The following is a 26,205-nucleotide window of genomic DNA, read 5'->3' on the forward strand; positions in this document are numbered from 1 at the left end:
GACATGCAAAAAGTCCCAAGAAGGAAGTTACTCTATTTAAATAATGCAAAAGTTACATTTTAACTTCATTCATTAGGAGAGAGAATGCTGAAGGCAGTCAACTAATAAAGCAGGCAGTGAACCATTTTGTGGTGCTGAAACGTGAAGTTGCAATCGCCGCGCAATCAATAGGTGAACAGCACCTGGCGCTGAAAATATAGCTAACTTGTTATGCAAGTGGCGCACAGCAACATATGCAGAAAAACTACACCAGTTGAATAATTCATTTCAACAATAACCTTCATTTTAATTTGACTTTACACTTAACAAGAGGGCTTAATTGGAGTCTATTTCTTCCGAAAATACTGTCAGCTTGAGACCTACATAGCCCTGGATAAGCACTCACAATAATGTTAGTATTTACTAAATACAGTCATATAGGCCACTGAGTTACTTACTCAATGGGAAAAGTTGCATTTCCACTCGGACATGATGTCGGATGAGATGAATGTGATTTTGATGTGCAGGCAGTCCTCCATTGACTTATATGAAAGCCGGTTCCTGTCGTGAGTCTATATTGCGTTCATAGATGAAAGGGAGAACCCGCATGTATAAGTCGATCCAAACATTGCTAGCACATAAAATGCCAGTTTCTTTATTGTGTTGTATTCCTCTGTGCATGCCACCCACAAGCCACCCCTGAGCGCATCCCTGATTTGGCTCGATATCTGGAATTCAATCAGCTCAGTTTGAATTGTGGCCTCATCCAGAGAGGGTATTGTTTTCTTAGCAAGGGAGGAGAATTCTCCACCTGGGCGGACTGTGAGAGGATCACGTACGAACACAATGATATCCTTGGGCAGACATGCTGTAGTCTTCAAATCTGGTGGAGAAGTTGTCCCTCAGCTGCTTGATAATCTTCCATCACCTCTGTGACAAATCTGCTGTCTGGTCCCTCTGCCCTCCTTCAGTGTTTTATTTTTTATTTCACCTTTATTTAACCAGGTAGGCTAGTTGAGAACAAGTTCTCATTTGCAACTGCGACCTGGCCAAGATAAAGCAAAGCAGTGTGACACAGACAACAACACAGTTACACATGGAGTAATCAATAAACAAGCCAATAACACAATAAACATGTCAATGACACAGTAGAAATAAGAAAGTCTATATACAGTGTGTGCAAAAGGCATGAGGAGGTAGGCAATAAATAGGCCATAGGAGCGAATAATTACAATTTAGCAGATTAACACTGGAGTGATAAATGAGCAGATGATGATGTGCAAGTAGAGATACTGGTGTGCAAAAGAGCAGAGAAGTAAATAAAATAAAACCGTATGGGGATGAGGTAGGTAGATAGGGTGGGCTATTTACAGATGGACTATGTACAGCTGCAGCGATCAGTTAGCTGCTCAGATAGTTGGTGAGGGAAATAAAAGTCTCCAACTTCAGCGATTTTTGCAATTCGTTCCAGTCACTGGCAGCAAAGAACTGGAAGGAAAGGCGGCCAAATTAGATGTTGGCTTTGGGGATGATAAGTGAAATATACCTGCTGGAACGTGTGGGTGTTGTTCTCGTGACCAGTGAACTGAGATAAGGCGGAGCTTTACCTAGCATAGACTTATAGATGACCTGGATCCAGTGGGTCTGGCGACGAACATGTAGCGAGGGCCAGCCGACTAGAGCATACAGGTCGCAGTGGTGGGTGGTGTAAGGTGATTTGGTAACAAAACGGATGGCACTGTGATAGACTGCATCCAGTTTGCTGAGTAGAGTGTTGGAAGCTATTTTGTAGATGACATCGCCAAAGTCGAGGATCGGTAGGATAGTCAGTTTTACGAGGGTAAGTTTGGCGGCTTGAGGCTTTGTTGCGAAATAGAAAGCCGATTCTAGATTTGATTTTGGATTGGAGATGTTTAAGGAGTTTAATATGAGTCTGGAAGGAGAGTTTACAGTCTAGCCAGACACCTAGATATTTATAGATGTCCACATGGAACCGTCCAGGGTGGTGATGCTAGTCGGGCTGGCGGGTGCGGGCATCGAGCGGTTGAAAAGCATGCATTTGGTTTTACTAGCGTTTAAGAGCAGTTGGAGGCCACGGAAGGAGTGTTGTATGGCATTGAAGCTCGTTTGGAGGTTAGTTAGCACAGTGTCCAAGGAAGGGCCAGAAGTATACAGAATGGTGTTGTCTGCGTAGAGGTGGATCAGGGAATCGCCCGCAGCAAAAGCGACATCATTGATATATACAGAGAAAAGAGTCGGCCCGAGAATTTAATCCTGTGGTACCCCCATAGAGACTGCCAGAGGTCCGGACAACATGCCCTCCGATTTGACACACTGAACTCTGTCTGCAAAGTAGTTGGCGAACCAGGCGAGGCAGTCATTAGAAAAACCGAGGCTGCCGATAAAAATACGGTGATTGACAGAGTCGAAAGCCTTGGCCAGGTCGATGAAGACGGCTGCACAGTACTGTCTTTTATCGATGGCGGTTATGATATCGTTTAGTACCTTGAGCGTGGCTGAGGTGCACCCGTGACCGGCTCAGAAGCCGGATTGCACAGCGGAGAAGGTACAGTGGGATTCGAAATGGTCAGTGATCTGTTTATTAACTTGGCTTTCGAAGACTTTAGATTGACAGGGTAGGATGGATATAGGTCTGTAACAGTTTGGGTCTAGGGTGTCACCCCCTTTGAAGAGGGGGATGACCGCGGCAGCTTTCCAATCTTTAGGGATCTCGGACGATACGAAAGAGAGGTTGAACAGGCTGGTAATAGGGGTTGCAACAATGGCAGTGGATAGTTTTAGAAAGAGAGGGTCCAAATTGTCTAGCCCAGCTGATTTGTACGGGTCCAGGTTTTGCAGCTCTTTCAGAACATCTGCTGTTTGGATTTGGATTTGTGTGAAGGAGAAGCTGGGGAGGCTTGGGTGAGTAGCTGCGGGGGAGGCGGAGGTTTTGGCCGGTGTTGGAGTAGCCAGGAGGAAGGCATGGCCAGCCGTTGAGAAATGCTTATTGAAATGTTCAATTATCATGGATTTATCAGTGGTGACCGTGTTACCTAGCCTCAGTGCAGTTGGCAGCTGGGAGGAGGTGCTCTTGTTCTCCATGGACTTTACAGTGTCCCAAAACTTTTTGGAGTTAGAGCTACAAGATGCGAATTCCTGCTTGAAAAAAAGAGCCTTTGCTTTCCTGACTGACTGCGTGTATTGGTTCCTGACTTCCCTGAACAGTTGCATATCGTGGGGACTATTCGATGCTATTGCAGTCCTCCACAGGATGTTTTTGTGCTGGTCAAGGGCAGTCAGGTCTGGAGTGAACCAAGGGCTATATCTGTTCTTAGTTCTGCATTTTTTGAACGGGGTATGCTTATCTAAAATGGTGAGGAAATTACTTTTAAAGAATGACCAGGCATCCTCGACTGACGGGATGAGGTCAATATCCTTCCAGGATACCCGGGCCAGGTCGATTAGAAAGGCCTGCTCGCAGAAGTGTTTTAGGGAGCATTTGACAGAGATGAGGGGTGGACGTTTGACCGCGGACCCATAGCGGATACAGGCAATGAGGCAGTGATCGCTGAGATCCTGATTGAAAACAGTGGAGATGTATTTGGAGGGCAAGTTGGTCAGGATAATGTCTGAGGTTGCCCATGTTTATGGATTTAGGGTTGTACCTGGTGGGTTCCTTGATGATTTGTGTGAGATTGAGGGCATCTAGCTTAGATTGTAGGACTGCCGGGGTGTTAAGTATCTCCCAGTTTATGTCACCTAACAGAACGAACTCTGAAGCTAGATGGGGGGCGATCAATTCACAAATGGTGTCCAGGGCACAGCTGGGAGCGGAGGGGGGTCGATAGCAGGCAGCAACAGTGAGAGACTTATTTCTGGAGAGGTTAATTCTTAAAATTAGAAGTTGAATTAGAAACTGTTTGGGTATAGACCTGGAAAGTTTGACAGAACTTTGCAGGCGATCTCTGCAGTAGATTGCAACTTCTCCCCCTTTGGCAGTTCTATCTTGATTGAAAATGTTGTAGCTGGGTATGGAAATCTCAAAATTGTTGGTGGCCTTCTTAAACCAGGATTCAGACACAGCAAGGACATCAGGGTTGGCGGAGTGTGCTAAAGCAGTGAGTAAAACAATCTTAGGGAGGATGCTTCTGATGTTGACATGCATGAAACCAAGGTTTTTTTGATCACAGAAGTCAACAAATGAGGGTGCCTAGGGACACGCAGGGCTTGGGTTTACCTCCACATCACCCGAGGAACTTCTTGGCTGGGGCCGACAGATAAACAAACAAAAATGATAATAAATGTAAAAAAATAAACAAAACAAAAATAAACAGAATGGAGTACCGTGATTAATGGACAGTCCAGCAGGCATCAGCTATGTAGCCAAGTGATCATAGGGTCCAGGGGGCAGCAATAGATGGAACAGGGGAGCCGCGGAGTAGTCGCTAGCACGCGGACGGCACGGCGTTTAAAGTTAGTAGCCCGGGGCTAGTAGACGCGTCTGCTCCGACGTCCGACGGAGGCCAGTTGAAGGCACAGCGGATGGAGTATTCGTTGGTAGACCTGTTGTGGTGGTGCGGCGGGGCGCCGTGTCGACTAAGAATCCAAGCCAGATGGCGAAGTGTGCTGAAGTGAAGTAGCCTTCCAGATGACAAGTCCAAATCGAACAACTCAAGCTTTCTAGTAAAGGCCTCAAGTTTTTCCACCATGTCCACCACTGTTTTCCCTCTTCCTTGTAACTGCATATTTAACCCGTTTAAGTGACAAGAATATGTCAGACAAAAAAGCTGTGTGTAGCTTGCAGTTAATGCTTCAATTTTTCTGTGTCAGGCCTCTGTCTAGGGCGGGAATGCCACTTTGAAAGTTCCATGCTTAAATTCATAATGAAGTCTGAGATTGAGTTATTTGCAAACAGCAACATTTTCATTGCAAATAAGACACACTAGCTTTGCATTGGGAAAAATATTGGAAGATGAACACATCTACATTCTGTCCATTCTTTCACCTTTCTTTTGATACTTTTTGAGAGCGACATATTCTCTTGCTATCAAGCTAATTGTTCTGAACTAATGTTGACGTTAAAAAAGTAGTGCAGCTCACAGTAGGCTATGTACAGTGCCTTGCGAAAGTATTCGGCCCCCTTGAACTTTGCGACCTTTTGCCACATTTCAGGCTTCAAACATAAAGATATAAAACTGTATTTTTTTGTGAAGAATCAACAACAAGTGGGACACAATCATGAAGTGGAACGACATTTATTGGATATTTCAAACTTTTTTAACAAATCAAAAACTGAAAAATTGGGCGTGCAAAATTATTCAGCCCCTTTACTTTCAGTGCAGCAAACTCTCTCCAGAAGTACAGTGAGGATCTCTGAATGATCCAATGTTGACCTAAATGACTAATGATGATAAATACAATCCACCTGTGTGTAATCAAGTCTCCGTATAAATGCACCTGCACTGTGATAGTCTCAGAGGTCCGTTAAAAGCGCAGAGAGCATCATGAAGAACAAGGAACACACCAGGCAGGTCCGAGATACTGTTGTGAAGAAGTTTAAAGCCGGATTTGGATACAAAAAGATTTCCCAAGCTTTAAACATCCCAAGGAGCACTGTGCAAGCGATAATATTGAAATGGAAGGAGTATCAGACCACTGCAAATCTACCAAGACCTGAGAAGACTGATCAGAGATGCAGCCAAGAGGCCCATGATCACTCTGGATGAACTGCAGAGATCTACAGCTGAGGTGGGAGACTCTGTCCATAGGACAACAATCAGTCGTATATTGCACAAATCTGGCCTTTATGGAAGAGTGGCAAGAAGAAAGCCATTTCTTAAATATATCCATAAAAAGTGTTGTTTAAAGTTTGCCACAAGCCACCTGGGAGACACACCAAACATGTGGAAGAAGGTGCTCTGGTCAGATGAAACCAAAATTGAACTTTTTGGCAACAATGCAAAACGTTATGTTTGGCGTAAAAGCAACACAGCTCATCACCCTGAACACACCATACCCACTGTCAAACATGGTGGTGGCAGCATCATGGTTTGGGCCTGCTTTTCTTCAGCAGGGACAGAGAAAATTGTTAAAATTGATGGGAAGATGGATGGAGCCAAGTACAGGACCATTCTGGAAGAAAACCTGATGGAGTCTGCAAAAGACCTGAGACTGGGACGGAGATTTGTCTTCCAACAAGACAATGATCCAAAACATAAAGCAAAATCTACAATGGAATGGTTCAAAAATAAACATATCCAGGTGTTAGAATGGCCAAGTCAAAGTCCAGACCTGAATCCAATCGAGAATCTGTGAAAAGAACTGAAAACTGCTGTTCACAAATGCTCTCCATCCAACCTCACTGAGCTCGAGCTGTTTTGCAAGGAGGAATGGGAAAAAATGTCAGTCTCTCGATGTGTAAAACTGATAGAGACATACCCCAAGCGACTTACAGCTGTAATCGCAGCAAAAGGTGGCGCTACAAAGTATTAACTTAAGGGGGCTGAATAATTTTGCACGCCCAATTTTTCAGTTTTTGATTTGTTAAAAAAGTTTGAAATATCCAATAAATGTCGTTCCACTTCATGATTGTGTCCCACTTGTTGTTGATTCTTCACAAAAAAATACAGTTTTATATCTTTATGTTTGAAGCCTGAAATGTGGCAAAAGGTCGCAAAGTTCAAGGGGGCCGAATACTTTCGCAAGGCACTGTAGATCTGTTTTTCCCAACCAATCAATGCACAGAGAAATAGACAAAAATAATAATTGAATAGAGACATTGGTGATTTTATGAGCGTAATCAGATCTAAATTATTTTATTGTCACTGAATTTATTATGTACCAATCAGATGTGTTAAAAAAAGGCCTACTAATTGTGGATTGACCATTTGACTATTATCTCAAAGAATTTGGCCCAAGGCCAAACCTAGTTGACGAGTCCTGTCCTATGTGTTTTCATCAAATATGGGACTGAGCTTGTCTGATGCTTTAAGCACAGTTTGATTAAGTTATAAAGAAAAGACAGCGAGTGACTGTGTGACTAGCACCCGTTTGTCTTTCTCTCTTCCCTGCTGCAGCGACCACCACAGAACATCAACGTGTTTATCGCGCTGTCCGTGTTGCTAAAGCTGCAACATAATTACAGCCATTTCTGACTGAAAAGTTCTCTTACCGAAATTCCTCATTTGTTTAGAAAAAACATTCCCTAAACCCTTGCTCTCTTTTCTGACTGAGTACAGTGCATTCAGAAAGTATTCAGACCCCTTGACTTTTTCCATATTTTGTTACGTTACAGCCTTATTATAACATTGATTAAATATATTTTTCCCTAAAAACAGTCACATTAATGCAATTTCCTAAATGGAACAGTTTATTTATTGTTTAAGCTAATTGTTCAAGGCTTCTTTAATTTATTTTAAAACTAAAATGCTTGATTCCCTTGATTGACTGGTATGCTGTATGATGACATAAACTAACGCATGAATGATTGATTGATGCAGTAGCCTATATAAGTATTGAAATATAGGCCTAAGTAAATGATGGTGTTAATGCTAAATGGGATGCGCTCTTAGGCCTACAGCTCAATATTGGTTATACAAGGCTGCTATACTAATAAGCCTTCTAATGATAATGACATTACTTATGATCATAATAGTAATAATTACAATAAGAAGGAGATCAAGAAAAAGGAGTGTTATTGTTGTTTTACAAATATTTTTTTTGACAATTTGGAACAGCGTAAAACAGCACTAAATCAATTAAGAATAATACCAGAGAGGCTGTTCTAACGAAAAACAGTTTAAAGCCTTTATTACAGCAAAGCGAAGATTTAAAAACAGCCGAATGTGAAATTGTTACTTGACATGTTGTTGCATGAGGCTTGGCGCACATGGAATCAGTAGACTATTAAACAAACACTCAAACAGGCAACAGAAGCAGGACCTGTCTTATTTCTGTAGATACAGTACCAGTCAAAAGTTTGGACACACCTATTCATTCAAGGATTTGTCTTTATTTTGACTATTTTCTAAATTGTAGAATAATAGTGAAGACATAAACTATGGAATCATGTAGTAACCGAAAAAGTGTTAAACAAATCAAAATATATTTTATATTTGAGATTCTTCAAAGTAGCCACCCTTTGCCTTGATGACAGATTTGCAAACTCTTGGCATTCTCTCAAGCAGCTTCATGAGGTATTCACCTGGAATGCATTTCAATTAACAGGTGTGCCTTGTTAAAAGTTAATGTGTGGAATTTCTTTCCTTAATGTGTTTGAGCCAATCAGTTGTGTTGTGACAAGGTAGGGGTGGTATACAGAAGACAGCCCTATTTGGTTAAAGACCAAGTTCATATTATGGCAAGAACAACTCAAATAAGCAAAGAGAAACAACAGTCCATCATTACCTTAAGACATGAAGGTCAGTCAATCCGGAAAATGTCAAGAACTTTTAAAGTTTCTTCAAGTCTAGTCGCAAAAACCATCAAGCGCTATGATGAAACTGGCTCTCATGAGGACCGCCATCGGAAAGGAAGACCCAGAGTTACCTCTGCTGCAGAGGATAAGTTCATTAGAGTTACCAGCCTCAGAAATTGCAGCCCAAATAAATGCTTCATAGAGTTCAAGTAACAGAGACATCTCAACATCAACTGTTAAGAAGAGACTGCGTGAATCAGGCCTTCATGGTTGAATTGCTGCAAAGAAACCACTACTAAGGACACAATAAGAAAGAGACTTGCTTGGGCCAAGAAACATGAGCAATGGACATTAGACTGGTGGAATTCTGTCCTTTGGTCTGATGAATACAAATTTGAGATTTTTGGTTCCAACCGCCGTGTCTGTGAGATGCAGAGTAGGTGAGCGGATGATCTCTGCATGTGTGGTTCCCACCGTGAAGCATGGAGGAGGAGGTGTGATGGTGTGGGGGTGCCTTGCTGGTGACACTGTCAGTGATTTATTTAGAATTCAAGGCACACTTAACCAGCATGGCTGCCACAGCATTCTGGTGTGATATGCCATCCCATCTGGTTTGCACTTAGTGGGACTATCATTTGTTTTTCAACAGGACAATAACCCAAAACACACCACCAGGATGTGTAAGGGCTATATGACCAAGAAGGGGAGTGATGGAATGTTTCGATGTCTTCACTATTATTCTACAATGTAGAAAATAGTACAAATTAAGAAAAACCCTGGAATGAGTAGGTGTGTCCAGACTTTTAACTGGTACTGGATATATAATTTTTTGCTACTGCTCGACTAAAGACATTTCGGCCAACTAAAAGCCTATCGACCAAACAATCGACCAGTCGACTAAATGGGGTCACCCCTAAACTTGGTTAGGGGCTAGCAACAACCAATTGCAATGGCTGACTGTAGTGTTACTGTTTCTGTCACCAGGGGCAACAGGGATTGTGGATAGACTGCAGGAAGAGGTGCCAGAGACCATTGAGGCACTACAGAGAGCAGGGGTCAAAGTATGGGTCCTCACAGGGGACAAACAAGAGACTGCCATAAATATCGCCTGTGCCTGCAAACTGCTTAGGACCACAGACCAACTGCTGACTGCTAACTGTGATAGCAAGGTGAATGTTATCCTGTTATTCTAAATTATTTGTCCTTCAAAATGCGTTCCTGTCATCCTGCTATCAATCTTCCTCATCCTGTCTTGTGTCTCTTCAGGAGGCCTGCAAGGCCTTGTTGCTGGAGCTGCGGGCGGAGGTGGAGCGTGGCGAGGCAGCTGAGGGCACGTCAGGCTTCACCCTGGTGGTGGACGGGCGCACACTGGACTTCGCCCTGCAGGAGGACCTGAAAGGGGACTTCCTGGAGCTGAGCCGGCGCTGCAGGGCCGTGGTCTGCTGCCGCTCCACTCCACTTCAGAAGAGCCATGTGGTACAACTGGTACGGGACCAGCTCCGAGTCATGACCCTCGCCATAGGTCAGTGGAAGTCGGTAACACTTAAATAAATGATAAGTCCAGGATATAAACATTTATGCACATTTATAAGGCAGTAGGAATAGGCCTGTCTTAGTGCTTCCAATCTAGAATTCTTAAGTCTGGGGCGTCCTTTTTGTCCAGGTGATGGCGCCAATGATGTCAGTATGATCCAGGTGGCAGATGTTGGCATTGGGATATCTGGCCAGGAGGGCATGCAGGCTGTGATGTCCAGTGACTTTGCCATCTCCAGGTTTAAACACCTCCGCAAGCTACTGTTGGTCCATGGCCACTGGTGCTACACACGCCTGGCCAACATGATTCTCTACTTCTTCTACAAGAATGTGGTAAGAACATCTCTCACTCACCCCAGGCACACTACTCACAATCTCTGTCTTTATTTTCTCTTCCTCCCTCCCTTTGTCTCTCTTTCTTCCTGTGTGTGTAGATGTATGTGAATCTTCTGTTCTGGTACCAGTTCTTCTGTGGTTTCTCGGGGAGCGTCATGACCAACTCCTGGGTGCTCATCTTCTTCAACCTCCTCTTCACCTCCGCCCCTCCCCTTCTCTACGGGATCCTGGACAAAGACGTGTCTGCAGATACCCTCATTAAGTTACCGGAGCTCTACAAATCCGGACAGAATTCCAAGGTGTGTTAAGGCAGAATCTGGTTGTATTAGGACAATGATTTCCAAAGCTGGTCCTTGGGTATATTTTTGTTGTAGCCCAGCACTAACACAAACACTCATTGATATGTTTTATTTATGTATCTGTCCAGGCCTACCTCCCTTCTACCTTCTGGCTGACGATGCTGGACGCTCTTTACCAAAGCCTTGTCTGTTTCTTCATTCCTTACTTTGTGAGTAGATTTCCACAAATAGTGTTATTGCCATTGATCTATTGTGTTTTGATACATATACCCTGAGAAGGGGTCAGTGATGTGGTGTTGTTCTCTCTAGTCTGGGAGTAGTTTAAGTTGAATAGGGCATCATGTCATACCCTGCCTTTGAACGAATGACAGGACTTCCTTATTTTTGGTCAGGCATATGCAGGGTCAGATGCAGACATGCTCTCCTTTGGGTCTCCCATCAACGCCTCGGCCCTCCTCATCATCCTACTACACCAGGTCATCGAGAGCCGCACACTGGTGAGAATCACACCTTACCTGACACACCCATAGGTTGATAATGACAATGCATTTACAGTGCATTCAGAAAGTATTCAGACCCCTTGATTTTTTGCCACTTTGAAAGTTCCATGCTTAAATTCATAATGAAGTCTGAGATTGAATTATTTGTAAACAGTGACATTTTCATTGCAATTTAAAATGACCTTATTTACATAAGTATTCAGACCCTTTGCTATAACACTCGAACTTGAGCTCAGGTGCATCTTGTTCCCCATTGATCATCCTTGGGATGTTTCTACAACATGATTGGAGTCCACCTGTGGTGAATTCAATTGATTGGACACGATTTGGAAAGGCACACACCTGTCTATATAAGGTCCCATAGTCGACAGTGCATGTCAGAGCAAAAACCAAGCCATGAGGGCGAAGGAATTGTCTGTAGAGACAGGATTGTGTCGTGGCACAGATCTGAGGAAGGGTACCAAAACAGTTCTGCAGCATTGAAGGTCCCCAAGAACACCGTGGACTCTTCCTTGAGCTGGCTGCCATGCCAAACTGAGCAATATTTCGCAACAAAGCATCCTTCACTCTTGCTGTCAAACTTACCCTCGTAAAACTGACCATCCTACCGATCCTCGACTTCGGCGATGTCATTTACAAAATATCCTCCAACACTCTACTCAACAAATTGGATGCAGTCTATCACAGTGCCATTTGTTTTGTCAACAAAGCCCCATATACTACCCACCACTGTGACCTGTATGATCTCGTTGGCTGGCCCTCGCTTCATACTCATCGCCAAACCCACTGGCTACAGGTCATCTACAAGTCTCTGCTAGGTAAAGCCCCGCCATATTTCAGCTTACTGGTCACCATAGCAGCACCCACCCGTAGCACGCGCCCCAGCAGGTATATTTCACTGGTCACCCCCAAAGCCAATTCTTCCTTTGGCCGCCTCTCCTTCCAGTTCTCTGCTGCCAATGACTGGTACGAACTGCAAAAATCTCTGAAGCTGGACTCTTACGTCCCTCACTAGCTTTAAGCACCAGCTGTCAGAGCAGCTCACAGATCACTGCACCTGTACATAGACCATCTGTAAATAGCCCATCCAATTTCTCATCCCCATACTGTTATTTATGTATCTTGCTACTTGGCACCCCAGTATCTCAACTTGCACATTCATCTTCTGCACATCCTACCATTCCAGTGTTTAATTGCTATATTGTAATTACTTTGCCACCATGGCCTATTTATTGCCTTACCTCTCTTATCCTACCTCATTTGCACATGCTGTATACAGATTTTTCAACTGTATTATTGATTGTATGTTTGTTTATTCCATGTGTAACTCTGTGTTGTATGTGTCGAACTGCTTTGCTTTATCTTGGCCAGGTCGCAGTTACAAATGTGAACTTGTTCTCAACTAGTCTACCTGGTTAAATAAAAGTGAAATACATAAAACAAAACTGTAAAAATTGGGGGAAAAGGGCCATGGTCAGGGAGGTGACCAAGAACCTGAAGGTCACTCTGACAGAGCTTTAGAATTCCTCTGTGGAGATGGTAGAACCTTCCAGACGGACTACAATCTCTGCAGCACTCCACCAATCAGGCCTTTATGGTAGAGTGGCCAGACGGAAGCCACTCCTCAGAAAAAGGCACATGACAGCCTGCTTGGAGTATCAGATCATGAGAAACAAGATTCTCTGGTCTGATGAAACCAAGGTTGAACTCTTTGGCCTGAATGCCAAGAGACACATCTGGAGGAAACATGGTACCATCCATACCGGGAAGCATGGTGGTGGAAGCATAATGTGGGGATGTTTTTCAGCGACAGGGACTTGGCGCCTAGTCAGGATCGGGTGAAAGATGAACGAAGGAAAGTACAGAGAGATCCTTGATGAAAATCTATTCCAGAGCGCTCAGGACCTCATCTTCTAACAGGACAATGACCATAAACACACAGCCAAGACAATGCAGGAGTGGCTTCGGGACAAGTCTCTGAATGTCCTTGAGTGGCCCAGCCAGAGCCCGGACTTGAACCCAATCGAACATCTCTGGAGAGACCTGAAAATAGCTGTGCAGCGACGCTCCCCATCCAACCGGACAGAGCTTGAGAGGATCTGCAGAGAAGAATAGGAGAAACTCCCCGAATACAGGTGTGCCAAGCTTGTAGCGTCATACACAACAAGACTCGAGGCTGTAATTGTTTGTTTTTATACATTCGCAAACATTTCCTAAAACCTGTTTTCACTTTGTCATTATGGGGTAATGCGTGTAGATTGATGAGGGGGAAAAAACAATTTAATCCTTTTTAGAATAAGGCTGTAACGTAACGTGGAAAAATTCAAGGGTTCTGAATACATTTTCCAAATGCACTGTATTTAGCACTTTTGACTAGGTCTCAATGCATTCACATTTTGAAGGGGGCAACTCATGGGTTCAAGTTGTGAATAAGTGCACCTGGGATCGTGTCTGAATACTCCTGTTCCATGTTATGTACTCTATTTATATTCCTATGTTGATCTGTGCTATGTTTCTGTGTTACAGACATGGCTACATGTGTTAGTGCTGGTGGGTAGTGCTCTCTTCTACTTCTCTTTCACCCTGGTCTTCAGTGTGGTGTGTGTGACGTGTAGTCCCCCCACCAATCCCCTTGGTGTGGACAAGCTACAGATGTCCCAACCACTCTTCTATGGAGTATGTGCCCTCACCACCGTGCTGGCACTGCTACCAAGGTATACACACCAACAGTAGTGCCAATCCTTTTCAGACAGAATCACTGCTCGATTTGAGACCCATGTCATAAAAAACATATTTTTTGTAAATCATTTTTTAAACCTTTTCTACCTTCCCTCACTGTTACTCTTTCAGATTCCTGTTCCATGCATTGCGCAACAGCATCTCCCCCTCTGACACACTGAAAGCTGCTCTGATGGACCAGCTCAACCCAGACAACTACTGTAGGAGGATGCAGCACTGGAACCAGACCCAGAGTAAAGCCAGGGGTCTCATCATCAACGTGGAAGACTTGGACATCAAGATCCCTGACTTTATACTCCCTAAAGAGCTGAAGGAATGCAGAGCTGCCACTGGCTCTGTGCTCTCCTGACCTCAGAGGCTACAGGAGGTGGCTACAATAGAAAGAAAAGAATAGTCCCCATTCAAGTCATTGATGGCATAATTGGTAGCCATTGTGAGTGTACTCTTAGGAGCAAAGAAGGAAGTAAAAGCTGGAAGTTTACCCTTCAATTTGTGCTGTGATTTGTTGAATTAACTCAACTGACATTACAAAAAATACATTCCATTGCATGAGCCACATCAGTTAGCATAATTTACCAGTCAAATTGCAAGGGTTAGAGGTTCCAAGCCTGTGCTATTCATTATTTACATGGTGGCTACAGGGTTCAACCCTAACACCCTTCAAAGCTAGCTGGCTTGGGGCCTCCCGGGTGGCGCAGTGGTTAAGGGCGCTGTACTGCAGCGCCAGCTGTGCCATCAGAGTCCCTGGGTTCGCGCCCAGGCTCTGTCGTAACCGGCCGCGACCGGGAGGTCCGTGGGGCGACGCACAATTGGCCTAGCGTCGCCCGGGTTAGGGAGGGCTTGGTCGGTAGGGGTGTCCTTGTCTCATCGCGCACCAGCGACTCCTGTGGCGGGCTGGGCGCAGTGTACGCTAACCAAGGTGGCCAGGTGCACGGTGTTTCCTCCGGCGCATTGGTGCGGCTGGCTTCCGGGTTGGATGTGCGCTGTGTTAAGAAGCAGTGCGGCTTGGTTGGGTTGTGTATCGGAGGACGCATGACTTTCAACCTTCGTCTCTCCCGAGCCCGTACGGGAGTTGTAGCGATGAGACAAGCTACTACAACAATTGGATACCACGAAATTGGGGAGAAAAAGGGGTAAAATTCAAAAAAAAAAAAAGCTAGCTGGCTTGCTGCCTTGCATGCATTGCTCACTGGTGTTGGTTAAGATCACCATGCTGTCTATCCAGGGCAAAGAGATGGATGTTTCTCACATGAGAGTTGCATTAACATGGAGTCATGGTCCCTTGAGAAAAGATTGGTGATGTGGACACATTCATAAATGTGTATGTGCTGTGTGGTAGGACTTTGACACAATCCAGTGTCCATGGTGAAGAGGCCCCTTCATAGTGCACCTTACCCGAACACTGCTAGGTGTGGTCCACTCTTCAATGTGCATTGAGCATGTAGAGAACAGAAGGCTATTCGTTGAGAAGGGTGGAATTATATGCAGGAGTGTGTAATGTTTGGAATGTTTTTACAATCCTTGAGCTGCGTACACTTATTTTTAAAGTTAGCATCAAGCTACCTTTTGTGTTTAGGCACAACTCTTCGATGTAAACAAACACTCCAAAATAACATTGTAAATTATGCATATGAACCTTGGACACAGAGGTCCCATTGAAGGGCTAGACCAAATCAAAATGCTGTAAAGTGGCCTTTTCCTCCTGAATCACACTTGAATTCATTTTGACTGGAGTTGAAATGGATTTGGCATGGACCTGACCTTTCTCACCACTGTTTTCCTCTGACCTTTAGTTGAGTAAAGCAGTCCACTAAAACATGGGATATATTTATTTAACATGTATTTCCTTGTTGAGATACAATCTCTTTTTGAGAAAGTCCTGACCAAAGTGGCAGCACATGTTTAGTTACAAGACAAGAACCAAAATGCTATGTACAGTTACACACTGACAAAATGAAAATTAAATGTGGGAATTGACTGAGGGCCTGGGGCTTCTAAAGCAAGACAACCAAAAGTGCAACTTAGTAGGCCTAAGTGCAGGAGGAGGATTCAGGTATGGCCCTCTATGTGAAGTAGGCAGTGGTGTAAAGTACTTCAGTAAAAAATACTTTAAAGTACTACTTCAGTTGTTTTTTGGGGATATCTTTACTATTTATATTTTTGACAACTTTTACTTTAATACATTCCTAAAGAAAACAATGTACTTTTTACTCCATACCTTTTCCCTGACACCCAAAATAATCATTACATTTTGAATGCTTAGCAGAACATGAAAATTGTCCAATTCACACACTTATCAAGAGAACATCCCTGGTTATCTCTACTGCCTCTGATCTGGCACTCACTAAACACAAATGCTTTGTTTGTGAATTATGTGTTTGAGTGTGCCCCTGGCTATCTGTAAATTAGAAAACACATTGTGGTTTGCTTAATATAAGGAATTTGAAATTATTTATAATATAAGTATATTTTAGCAATTACATTTACCTTTAATACTTAAGTATATTTAAAACCAAATACTTTTAGACTTTTACTCAAGTAGCATTTTACTGGGTGAATTTCACTTTTACTTGAGTCATTTTCTATCAAGGTATCATTAAGTGTGACAATTGGGTACTTTTTCCACCACTGAAAATAGGCTTTACAAATGTTCTCTTGAGTTTGCCTGGATAAGGCATTGGCATTCATATCTACTTCTGAGAAGTGACGTTTTTCTCTACCACATGCAATTCTGACCTGGTTTGGTCTTTTTCAGACTGATCATCCTCAGTATTTTATGTGGTAACATTAGACTGATGTAATTTTTACAGTACAATCCTGCATATCAAATCCTGTACAACATGGCAAAGGCAGCTGATTTGAATATAGTCCAATTAGAAAAGTTTCAGAGCAATGATTAGAAGTCATTATTTTATATCAACTTAATTCCAAATGTGTTTCAGAGCAATGTATAAGATATTGGTATAAATACATTAGCAACTCATGTGTTCTGTATCATGTTAATTATTTGAGTTTAGTGTTATTAAACGTCTGATGTTAATTTGTGTACGATAATTAGTGTTATTATTATACAAACTACTTCATTAGCCTAATATTCTAAACAAGGGTAAATGGGGCCTGAGTCAACCCTGCTAGCTCCCTCCCCTCCTCTACCTCCCTCCATCTTTCTTTTAAAATGTGGATAAAGAACAGTTTAATCCTACAAACTGTGGACCCGTTGAGATCACAGTAGGCAGATGACTATGTAGGACTACTGTAGTAATGTCTGTGCCAGTTTTACATTTTTGTTGTGGCGTGTCTGCTTGGAACTTCCTCATCATTTCCGTTTGGTCAGCGTGTGTGTAGGATTTCAGTTGGTGCTTTTAGAATGTTGAGTCGACGCTGTAGCCTGACAGGTGGAGAATCGCACAGGTGATTAATTGCCATCGTTTGCACATCGCCCACCACTCCCGAGTTAACTACTCGCCAACGTCCAGTCTCTTGACAAGGTAGACGAAATCAGAGCAAGGGTTGCCTTCCAGAGAGACATCAGAGATTGTTCTTTGTTTCACTGAAACGTGGCTCACTCAAGACACGCTATCGGAGTCGGTACAACCACCTGGTTTCTTCACACATCGCGGCGACAGAAACAAACATCTCTCTGGTAAGAAGAAGGGCGGGGGGTATGCGTTATGATTAACGAGACGTGGTGTGATCATAACATACAGGAACTCAAGTCCTTTTGCTCACCTGACCAAGAATTCCTTCCAATCAAATGTCGACCGCATTATCTACCAAGAGAATTCTCTTCGATTATAATCACAGTCGTATATATCCCCCCCAAGCAGACACATCGATGGCCCTGAATGAACTTCATTGGACTCTATGTAAACTGGAAACCACATATCCTGAGGCTGCATTCATTGTAGCTGGGGATTTTAACAATGCTAAACTGAAAACAAGACTCCCAAAATTTTATCAGCATATCGAATGCGCTACCCGGGCGGAAAAAATCCTGGACCATTGTTACTCTAACTTCTGCGTCTCATACAAAGCCCTGCCCCGCCCTCCTTTCGGAAAATCTGACCACGACTCCATTTTGTTGCTCCGAGCCTATAGACAGAAACTAAAACAGGAAATGCCCGTGCTCATGTCTGTTCAGCGCTGGTCCGACCAATCTGATTCCACGCTTCAAGATTGCTTCAATCACGTGGACTGGGATATGTTCCGCATAGCGTCGGACAATAACATTGATGAATACGCTGATTCGGTGAGCGAGTTTATTAGCAAGTGCATCGGTGATGTTGTACCCACAGCAACTATTAAAACCTTCCCCAACCAGAAACCATGGATTGATGGCAGTATTCGTGCAAAACTGAAAGCGCGAACCACTGCTTTTAATCAGGGCAAGGCAACCGGAAACATGACCAAATACAAACAGTGTAGCTATTCCCTCCGCAAGGCAATCAAACAAGCTAAGCGTCAGTATAGAGACAAAGTAGAGTCGCAAATCAATGGCTCAGACACGAGAGGTATGGGGCAGGGTCTACAGTCAAACACGGACTACAAAAAGAAAACCAGCCCCGTCATGGACCACGATGTCCTGCTCCCAGACAAACTAAACAACTTCTTTGCTCGCTTTGAGGGCAAAACAGTGCCAACGACATGGCCCGCTACCAAACCCTGCGGGCTCTCCTTCACCGCAGCCAACGTAAGTAAAGCATTTAAATGTGTTAACCCTCGCAAGGCTGCCGGCCCAGACGGCATCCCTAGCCGCGTCCTCAGAGCATGCGCAGACCAGCTGGCTGGTGTGTTTACGGACATATTCAATCTATCCTTATCCCAGTCTGCTGTTCCCACATGCTTCAAGAGGGCCACCATTGTTCCAGTTCCCAAGAAAGCTAAGGTAACTGAGCTAAATGACTATCGCCCCGTAGCACTCACCTCCGTCATCATGAAGTGCTTTGAGAGACTAGTCAAACATCATATCACCTCCACCCTACCTGACACCCTAGTCCCACTCCAATTTGCTTACCGCCCCAATAGGTCCACAGACGATGCAATCACACTGCACACTGCCCTAACCCATCTGGACAAGAGGAATGCCTATGTTAGAATGCTGTTCATCGACTACAGCTCAGCATTTAACACCATAGTACCCTCCAAACTAGTCATTAAGGTCGACACCCTGGGTCTCGGCCCCGCCCTGTGCAACTGGGTCCTGGACTTCCTGACGGGCCGCCCCCAGGTGGTGAGGGTAGGAAACAACATCTCCACCCCGCTGATCCTCAACACTGGGGCCCCACAAGGGTGCGTTCTCAGCCCTCTCCTGTACTCCTGTTCACCCATGACTGCGTGGCCATGCACGCCTCCAACTCAATCAAGTTTGCAGACAACACTACAGTGGTAGGCTTGATTACAAACAACGACGAGACGGCCTACAGGAAGGAGGTGAGGGCCCTCGGAGTGTGGTGTCAGGAAAATAACCTCACACTCAACAAAACAAAGAAGATGATCGTGGACTTCAGGAATCAGCAGAGGGAGCACCCCCCCCCCCATCCACATCGACAGGACAGTAGTGGAGAAGGTGGAAAGTTTTAAGTTCCTCGGCATACACATCACGGACAAACTGAAATGGTCCACCCACACAGACAGCGTGGTGAAGAAGGAGCAACAGCGCTTCTTCAACCTCAGGAGGCTGAAGAAATTCGACTTGTCACCAAAATCACACAAACTTTTACAGATGCACAATTGAGAGCATCCTGTCGGGCTGTATCACCGCCTGGTACGGCAACTGCTCCGCCCACAACCGTAAGCCTCTCCAAAGGGTAGTGAGGTCTGCACAACGCATCACCGGGGGCAAACTACCTGCTCTCCAGGACACCTAAACCACCCAATGTCACAGGAAGGCCAAAAAGATCATTAATGACAACAACCACCCGAGCCACTGCCTGTTCACCCCACTATCATCCAGAAGACGAGATCAATACAGGTGCATCAAAGCTGGGACCGCGAGACTGAAAAACAGCTTTTATCTCAAGGCCATCAGACTGTTAACATTGAGTGGCTGCTGCCAACATACTGACTCAATCTCTAGCCACTTTAATAATAAAAAATTGGATGTAATTAATGTATCACTAGTCACTTTAAACTATGCCACTTTATACAGTATAATGCTTACATACCCTACACTACTCATCTCATATGTAAATACTGTACTCTATACCATCTACTGCATCTTGCCTATGCCGTTCGCCCATCGCTCATTCATATATTTGTATGTACATATTCTTATTCATTCCTTTACACTTGTGTGTATAAGGTAGTTGTTGTGAAATTGTTAGATTACTTGTTAGATATTACTGCATGGTCAGAACAAAAGCACAAGCATTTTGCTACAATTGCATTAACATCTGCTAACCATGTATGTGACAAATAAAATTTGATTTGATGAAATTGCTGTACAATATGATCTTGTTGTCATCTGATGCACATTCAGATGTCATAAATCAGCACTGCAAAGCTCTCCCTGTACTATGCCGTGCCTTGATTGTATTACTGTTGATGATATCTGGAAATGTGCATGTACACCCTGTCCCATCTACTGCTGCTAGCCCCAATTCTGACTTGTGCTCTGATATCTGCTTCAAAGATTTCTGCTCCCGTAAAAGCCTGGGTTTTCTTCACATTAACACTAGAAGCTTCTTACCTAAAATGGATCAATTGAAAGTGTGTGTTCAGAGCTCCAATCCAGATGTGTGGTCACTACTGAGACGTGGTTAAGGAAGAGCGTTTTGAACACTGATGTTAACCTTTCTGGTTATAACCTTTTTCAGCAAGAATGATCTTCCAAAGGTGGGGGAGTGGCAATCTTCACCAAGGATCACCTTCTGTGCTTGGTTGTCTCCACCAAGTCTGTCCCCAAACAATTTGATTTGCTGGTTTTAAGTATCAAACATTCAAATAGCTCTTTGTTGACTGTTGCTGGGTGCTATCGTCCTCCATCAGCACCGGCCTGTATCCTACCTGCCCTAAGCTCTCTCCTGGCCCCTTACACCAAGTCTGAATTTGTCCTGCTTGGTGACCTATGCAGATAGCCCGGTTAGCCAATGTGCGGGAGCACTGGTTGGTCGGCCCAATAATCTTCCTCAGATTATTACCAATCCCACAAGGTATGACTCCAAAGTCCAAACACCCAGAAAAGGCTACTCTTCTTGATGTTATTCTCACAAATAATCCTGATAGGTATCAGTCTGGTGTTTTCTGTAATTACCTTAGTGATCACTGGTTTACAGCCTGTGTTCATCATGGCTGCTCAGTGAAACAACCTGTCCTGATTTGTTATAGACGCTTGCTAAAAAACTTTAATGAGCAAGCCTTCCTTCATGAACTGGCCTCTGTAAAATGGTATAGAATCAGCTTGAGCCCCTCTGTCGAAGACGCTTGGACCTTTTTTTTATATTTTCAGTGGTACTTTTAACAAACACGCCCCCATAAAGAAAATGCAAATTATAAACGGTTCAGCCCCTGGTTCGACCGTGATTTTGCAGCGTTACTCCACCTTAAGAATTGCATTTGGCGAAAGGCTCGGCACACACATACTCAGGCTGACTGGCTCTCGTTCAAGCAAATAAGAAATAAGTGCACTCAGGCTATCCAGACGACCAAAGTTCGTTACTTTAAGGGGCAGTTCTCTATCTGTGGGTCTAACCCCATGAAGTTCTGAAAAACGGTTAAAGACCTGGAGAATAAACCCTCCTCCTCCTCAGAGCTGCCCATGTCCCTTAAAGTTGATGATGTGGCTGTTACTGACAAGAAGCATATGGCTGAGTTCTTTAATCACCACTTCATTAAGTCAGGATTCCTATTTGACTCAGCCATGCCTCCTTGCACTTCCAACATTTCCTCATCTCCCACCCCCTCTAATGTGACTATCCCCAATCCTTCTCCCTCTTTTTCCCCCTGCCCCGCTACAAAGTTTCTCCATGTAAGCAGTCACCAAGTCTGAGGTGCTAGAGGAGCTCCTGAAACTTGACCCAAAAAAAACATCTGCGTCAGATGATGGTTTAAACCCTTTCTTCTTTAAGGTTGCTGCCCCTATCATCGCCAAGCCTGTCTCGCCTTTCTGGGGAGGTTCCTATTGCTTGGAAGGCAGCCACGGTTTATCCTTTATTTAAAGGGGGAGATCAAGCTGATCCTAATTGTTATAGGCCTATTTCTATTTTGCTCTGTTTATCAAAAGCGTTGGAAGAATGTCAATAATCAACTGACTAGCTTTCTTGATGTCTATAGTATTCTCTCTGCTATGCAATCTAGTTTCCATTTAGGTTATGGATGTGTCACTGCAACCTTAAAGGTCCTCAATGATGTCACCATTGCCCTTGATTCTAAGCAATGTTGTGGTGCTATTTTTATTGACTTGGCCAAAGCTTTTGATACGGTAGACCATTCCATTCTTGTGGGCCGGCTAAGGAATATTAGTGTCTCCGAGGGGTCTTTTGCCTGATTTGCTAACTACCTCTCTCAAAGAGTGCAGTGTATAAGTCTCAGCCACTGCCTGTCACCAAGGGAGTACCCCAAGGCTCAATCCTAGGCCCCACGCTCTTCTCAATTTACATCAACAACATAGCTCAGGCAGTAGGAAGCCCTCTCATCCATTTATATGCAGATGATACAGTCTTATACTCAGCTGCCCCCTCCCCAGATTTTGTGTTAAATGCTCTACAGCAAAGCTTTCTTAGTGTCCAACAAGCTTTCTCTACCCTTAACCTTGTTCTGAACACCTCCAAAATAAAGGTAATGTGGTTTGGTAAGAAGAATACTACCTCTGAGGGTTTAGAGCTTGAGGTAGTCACCTCATACAAGTTCTTGGGAGTATGGCTAGACAGTACACTGTCCTTCTCTCAGCACATATCAAATCTGCAGGCTAAAGTTAAATCTAGACTTGGTTTCCTCCATCCTAATCGCTCCTCTTTTACCCCAGCTGCCAAACTAACCCTGATTCAGATGACCATCCTACCTATTCTAGATTACAGAGACATAATTTATAGATCAGCAGGCGAGGATGCTTTCGAGCGGCTAGATGTTCTTTACCATTCGGCCATCAGATTTGCCACCAATGCTCCTTATAGGACACATCACTGCACTCTATACTCCTCTGTAAACTGGTCATCTCTGTATACATGTCGCAAGACCCACTGGTAATGCTTATTTATAAAACCCTCTTAGGCCTCACTCCCCCCTATCTGAGATATCTACTGCAGCCCTCATCCTCCACATATAACACCCGTTCTGCCAGTCACATTCTGTTAAAGGTCCCCAAAGCACACACATCCCTGGGTCGCTTCTCTTTTCAGTTCGCTGCAGCTAGTGACTGGAACGAGCTGCAACAAGCACTCAAACTGGACAGTTTTATCTCAATCTCTTCATTCAAAGACTCAATCATGGACACTCTTACTGACAGTTGTGGCTGTTTTGTGTGGTGTATTATTGTCTCTACCTTCTTGCCCTTTGTGCTGTTCTCTGTGCCCAATAATGTTTGTACCATGTTTTGTGCTGCTACCATGTTGTGTTGCTACCATGCTGTGTTGTCATGTGTTGCTGCCTTGCTAAATTGTTGTCTTCGGTCTCTCTTTTATGTAGTGTTGTCTCTTGTCATGATGTGTGTTTTGTCCTATATTTATGTTTTTAATTTATTTTTTAATCCCAGCCTCTGTCCCCGCAGGAGGTCTTTTGCCTTTTGGTAGGCCGTCATTGTAAATAAGAATTTGTTCTTAACTGACTTGCCTAGTTAAATAAAGGTTAAATAAAAAATAAAGAATCCTTCAAATAGAAATAATACACTTACTGTAGCAGGTTAGCACAGATCCACACAGCTTTTGGTAACACCATCTGTGAAACTACTTTCGCTACACTTCCAGGTTACGCTTACACACTAGATAGCAAATTAGCACAGGTGGACGGACGCCTGTCTTCCGTCTGTTTTCAGTAAAAAAGCACTAACCCTATAAAGGTGTGTATTAATTTAACCTTTTGTTTTTTGAAAATGATCTCTATTTGTGACTCCTCTCTTTAGCTGGGAAAATGTCTGTTTTTATTGTAGTTTGGTGGTGACCTAACAATCGTTTATGGTGCTTTCGCCATAAAGCCTATTTGAAATCGGACACTGTGGTGGGATTAACAACAAGATTACCTTTAAACTGTATAGGATACATGTATGTTTGAGGAATTTTAATTATGAGATTTCTGTTGTTTTGAATTAGGTGCCCTACACTTTCACTGGCTTTTGTCATATCATCCCGTTAACAGGATTGCAGCCCAAAGAGGTTAACAAAACTCCCCCATCCAGAAGAAACCTTCATTCATAGACGCTAAAGGTAGTTAGCTAGCCCCATCCCTCCGGTGTTTACAAAAAAAAAAAAGTTGTGGAGTGGCTTATTTATTGTTGTTTGAATCCCAGATTGCCCCTTTGAATAAATGTAAAAAATAAATATTCAATTTCTCACTAAATTCAATTTTGTTGTACCTATTATGGTAGAGGCGTTGTTTATTAAAGTGTGAAATTAGTAACCCACTGGGCACACACTGGTTGAATCAATGTTGTTGCAATTTGTCAGCAACGTGGAATCAATGTGGAAAATACATGAGATTTGAAAAAAGTAATCAACCAGCGTTGTGAACATTGAAATTAGGATAAAACTTCAAATTAAATTGACTTAAACTGACTGAGCAGGTTGTTACATCAAGCTAATTTCAACAGTCATCAGAACTATGTATACATTGAAATGTATACTGTATTTACTGAATATAAATGCAAAATGCAACAATTTCAATGATTTTACTGAGTTAATGATCATATAAGGAAATCCATGGATTTCACGACTAGGCAGATAATCGTCATTTTCCAACACTTTGAAACACCACCCACCTGGGAGCCATGCCCTGCCAATTAGAATACGGTTTTCCCCACAAAACGGTTTTAATTTCAGAAATAAATACTCCGCAATTTCATCAGTCTGGTCTGACGATCCCGCATGTGAAGAAGCTGGACGTCGTCTGCGGTTATGAGGGCGGTTGAACATACTGCAAAATTCTCTAAAACAAAGTTAGAGGTGGTGTATGATAGAGAGATGAACATTCAATTCTCTGGCGAGAGCTCTGGTGGACATTCCTGCAATCAGCATGCCAATTGCACGCTCCCTCAATACTTGAGATATCTATGGCATTGTGTTGTGTGACAAAACTGCACATTTTAGAGTGGCCTTTTCTTGTCCACAGCACAAGGTGCACCTGATCATGCTGTTTTATCATGCTGCTTCTTAATATGACACACGATGGATGGATGGATGGATGGATGGATGATCTTGGAAAAGGAGAAATGCTCACTAACACGGATGTAAACAAATTTGTGCCAAAAATGTAGAGAAATAAGCTTTTTGTGCGTATGGAACATTTCTAGGATCCTTTATTTCAGCTCAAGAAACATGGGACCAACACTTTACATGTTGTGTTTGTATAAACACAACATGCATTCAAAGACTTACAGTTCATATAAGAAAATCAGTCAATTGAAATAAATTAATTAGGCCCTAATCTATGGATTTCACATGACTGGGAACACAGATATGCATCTGTTGGTCACATATCTTTAAAAAAAAGATAGGGGTGTGGATCAGAAAACCAGTCAGTATCTAGCGCGATACATCTCCTTCGCATAGAGTTGATCAGGCTGTTGATTGTGGCCTGTGGAATGTTGTTCCACTCCTCTTCAATGGTTGTGAGAAGTTGCGGGAACTGGAACACAATGTCATACACGTCAATCCAGAGCATCCCAAACATGCTCAATGGAAGAATGGAAGAAATTTAACATTTTCAGCTTCCAAGAATTGTGTACAGATCCTTGCGAGATGGGGCTGTGCATTATCATGAGATGTGATGGCAGCGGATGAATGGCACGACAATGGGCCTCAGGATCTCGCCACAGTATCTCTGTGCATTCAAATTGCCATCGATAAAATGCAATTGTGTTCATTGTCCGTAGCTTATGCCTGCCCATACCCCCACTGCCTCCATGGGACACTGTTCACAATGTTGACATCAGCAAACCGCTCACCCACGACGCCATTCACGCTGTCTGCCATCTGCCCGCTACAGTTGAAACCAGGATTAATCCATGAAGATCACACTTCTCCAGCTTTTCAGTTGCCATCAAAGGTGAGCATTTACCCACTGAAGTCGGTAATAACGCCGAATTGCAGTCAGGTCAAGACCCTGGTGAGGACGACGAGCATGGAGATGAGCTTCCATGAGACAGTTTGACAGTTTTTGTTGAAATACTTCAGTTGTGCAAACCCACAGTTTAATCAGCTGTCCGGGTGGCTGGTCTCAGACAATCCCGCAGGTGAAGAAGCCAGATGTGGAGGTT

At 43.6% G+C, this 26,205-nt stretch overlaps 1 protein-coding gene across 3 annotated transcripts in view; it reads left to right on the forward strand.

Moving 5' to 3' along the window:
• The window catches only part of LOC139383306 (phospholipid-transporting ATPase VD-like), a 38,337-nt gene extending 24,147 nt beyond the window's left edge, over window positions 1–14,190 (forward strand). For all 3 annotated transcript variants that reach the window (XM_071127785.1, XM_071127784.1, XM_071127783.1), the window contains 8 exons: window positions 9,380–9,564; window positions 9,662–9,917; window positions 10,059–10,261; window positions 10,363–10,563; window positions 10,692–10,772; window positions 10,956–11,060; window positions 13,590–13,777; window positions 13,914–14,190. In XM_071127785.1, the coding sequence (XP_070983886.1) occupies window positions 9,380–9,564; window positions 9,662–9,917; window positions 10,059–10,261; window positions 10,363–10,563; window positions 10,692–10,772; window positions 10,956–11,060; window positions 13,590–13,777; window positions 13,914–14,151 (1,457 nt within the window). In that variant the 3' untranslated portion in view covers window positions 14,152–14,190. The remainder of the gene's footprint in view (window positions 1–9,379; window positions 9,565–9,661; window positions 9,918–10,058; window positions 10,262–10,362; window positions 10,564–10,691; window positions 10,773–10,955; window positions 11,061–13,589; window positions 13,778–13,913) is intronic.
• Window positions 14,191–26,205: the final 12,015 nt, after the last annotated feature.

This window comes from Oncorhynchus clarkii, chromosome 25, assembly GCF_045791955.1.
Source record: "Oncorhynchus clarkii lewisi isolate Uvic-CL-2024 chromosome 25, UVic_Ocla_1.0, whole genome shotgun sequence".
NCBI classification, from domain to species: Eukaryota; Metazoa; Chordata; class Actinopteri; order Salmoniformes; family Salmonidae; genus Oncorhynchus; species Oncorhynchus clarkii.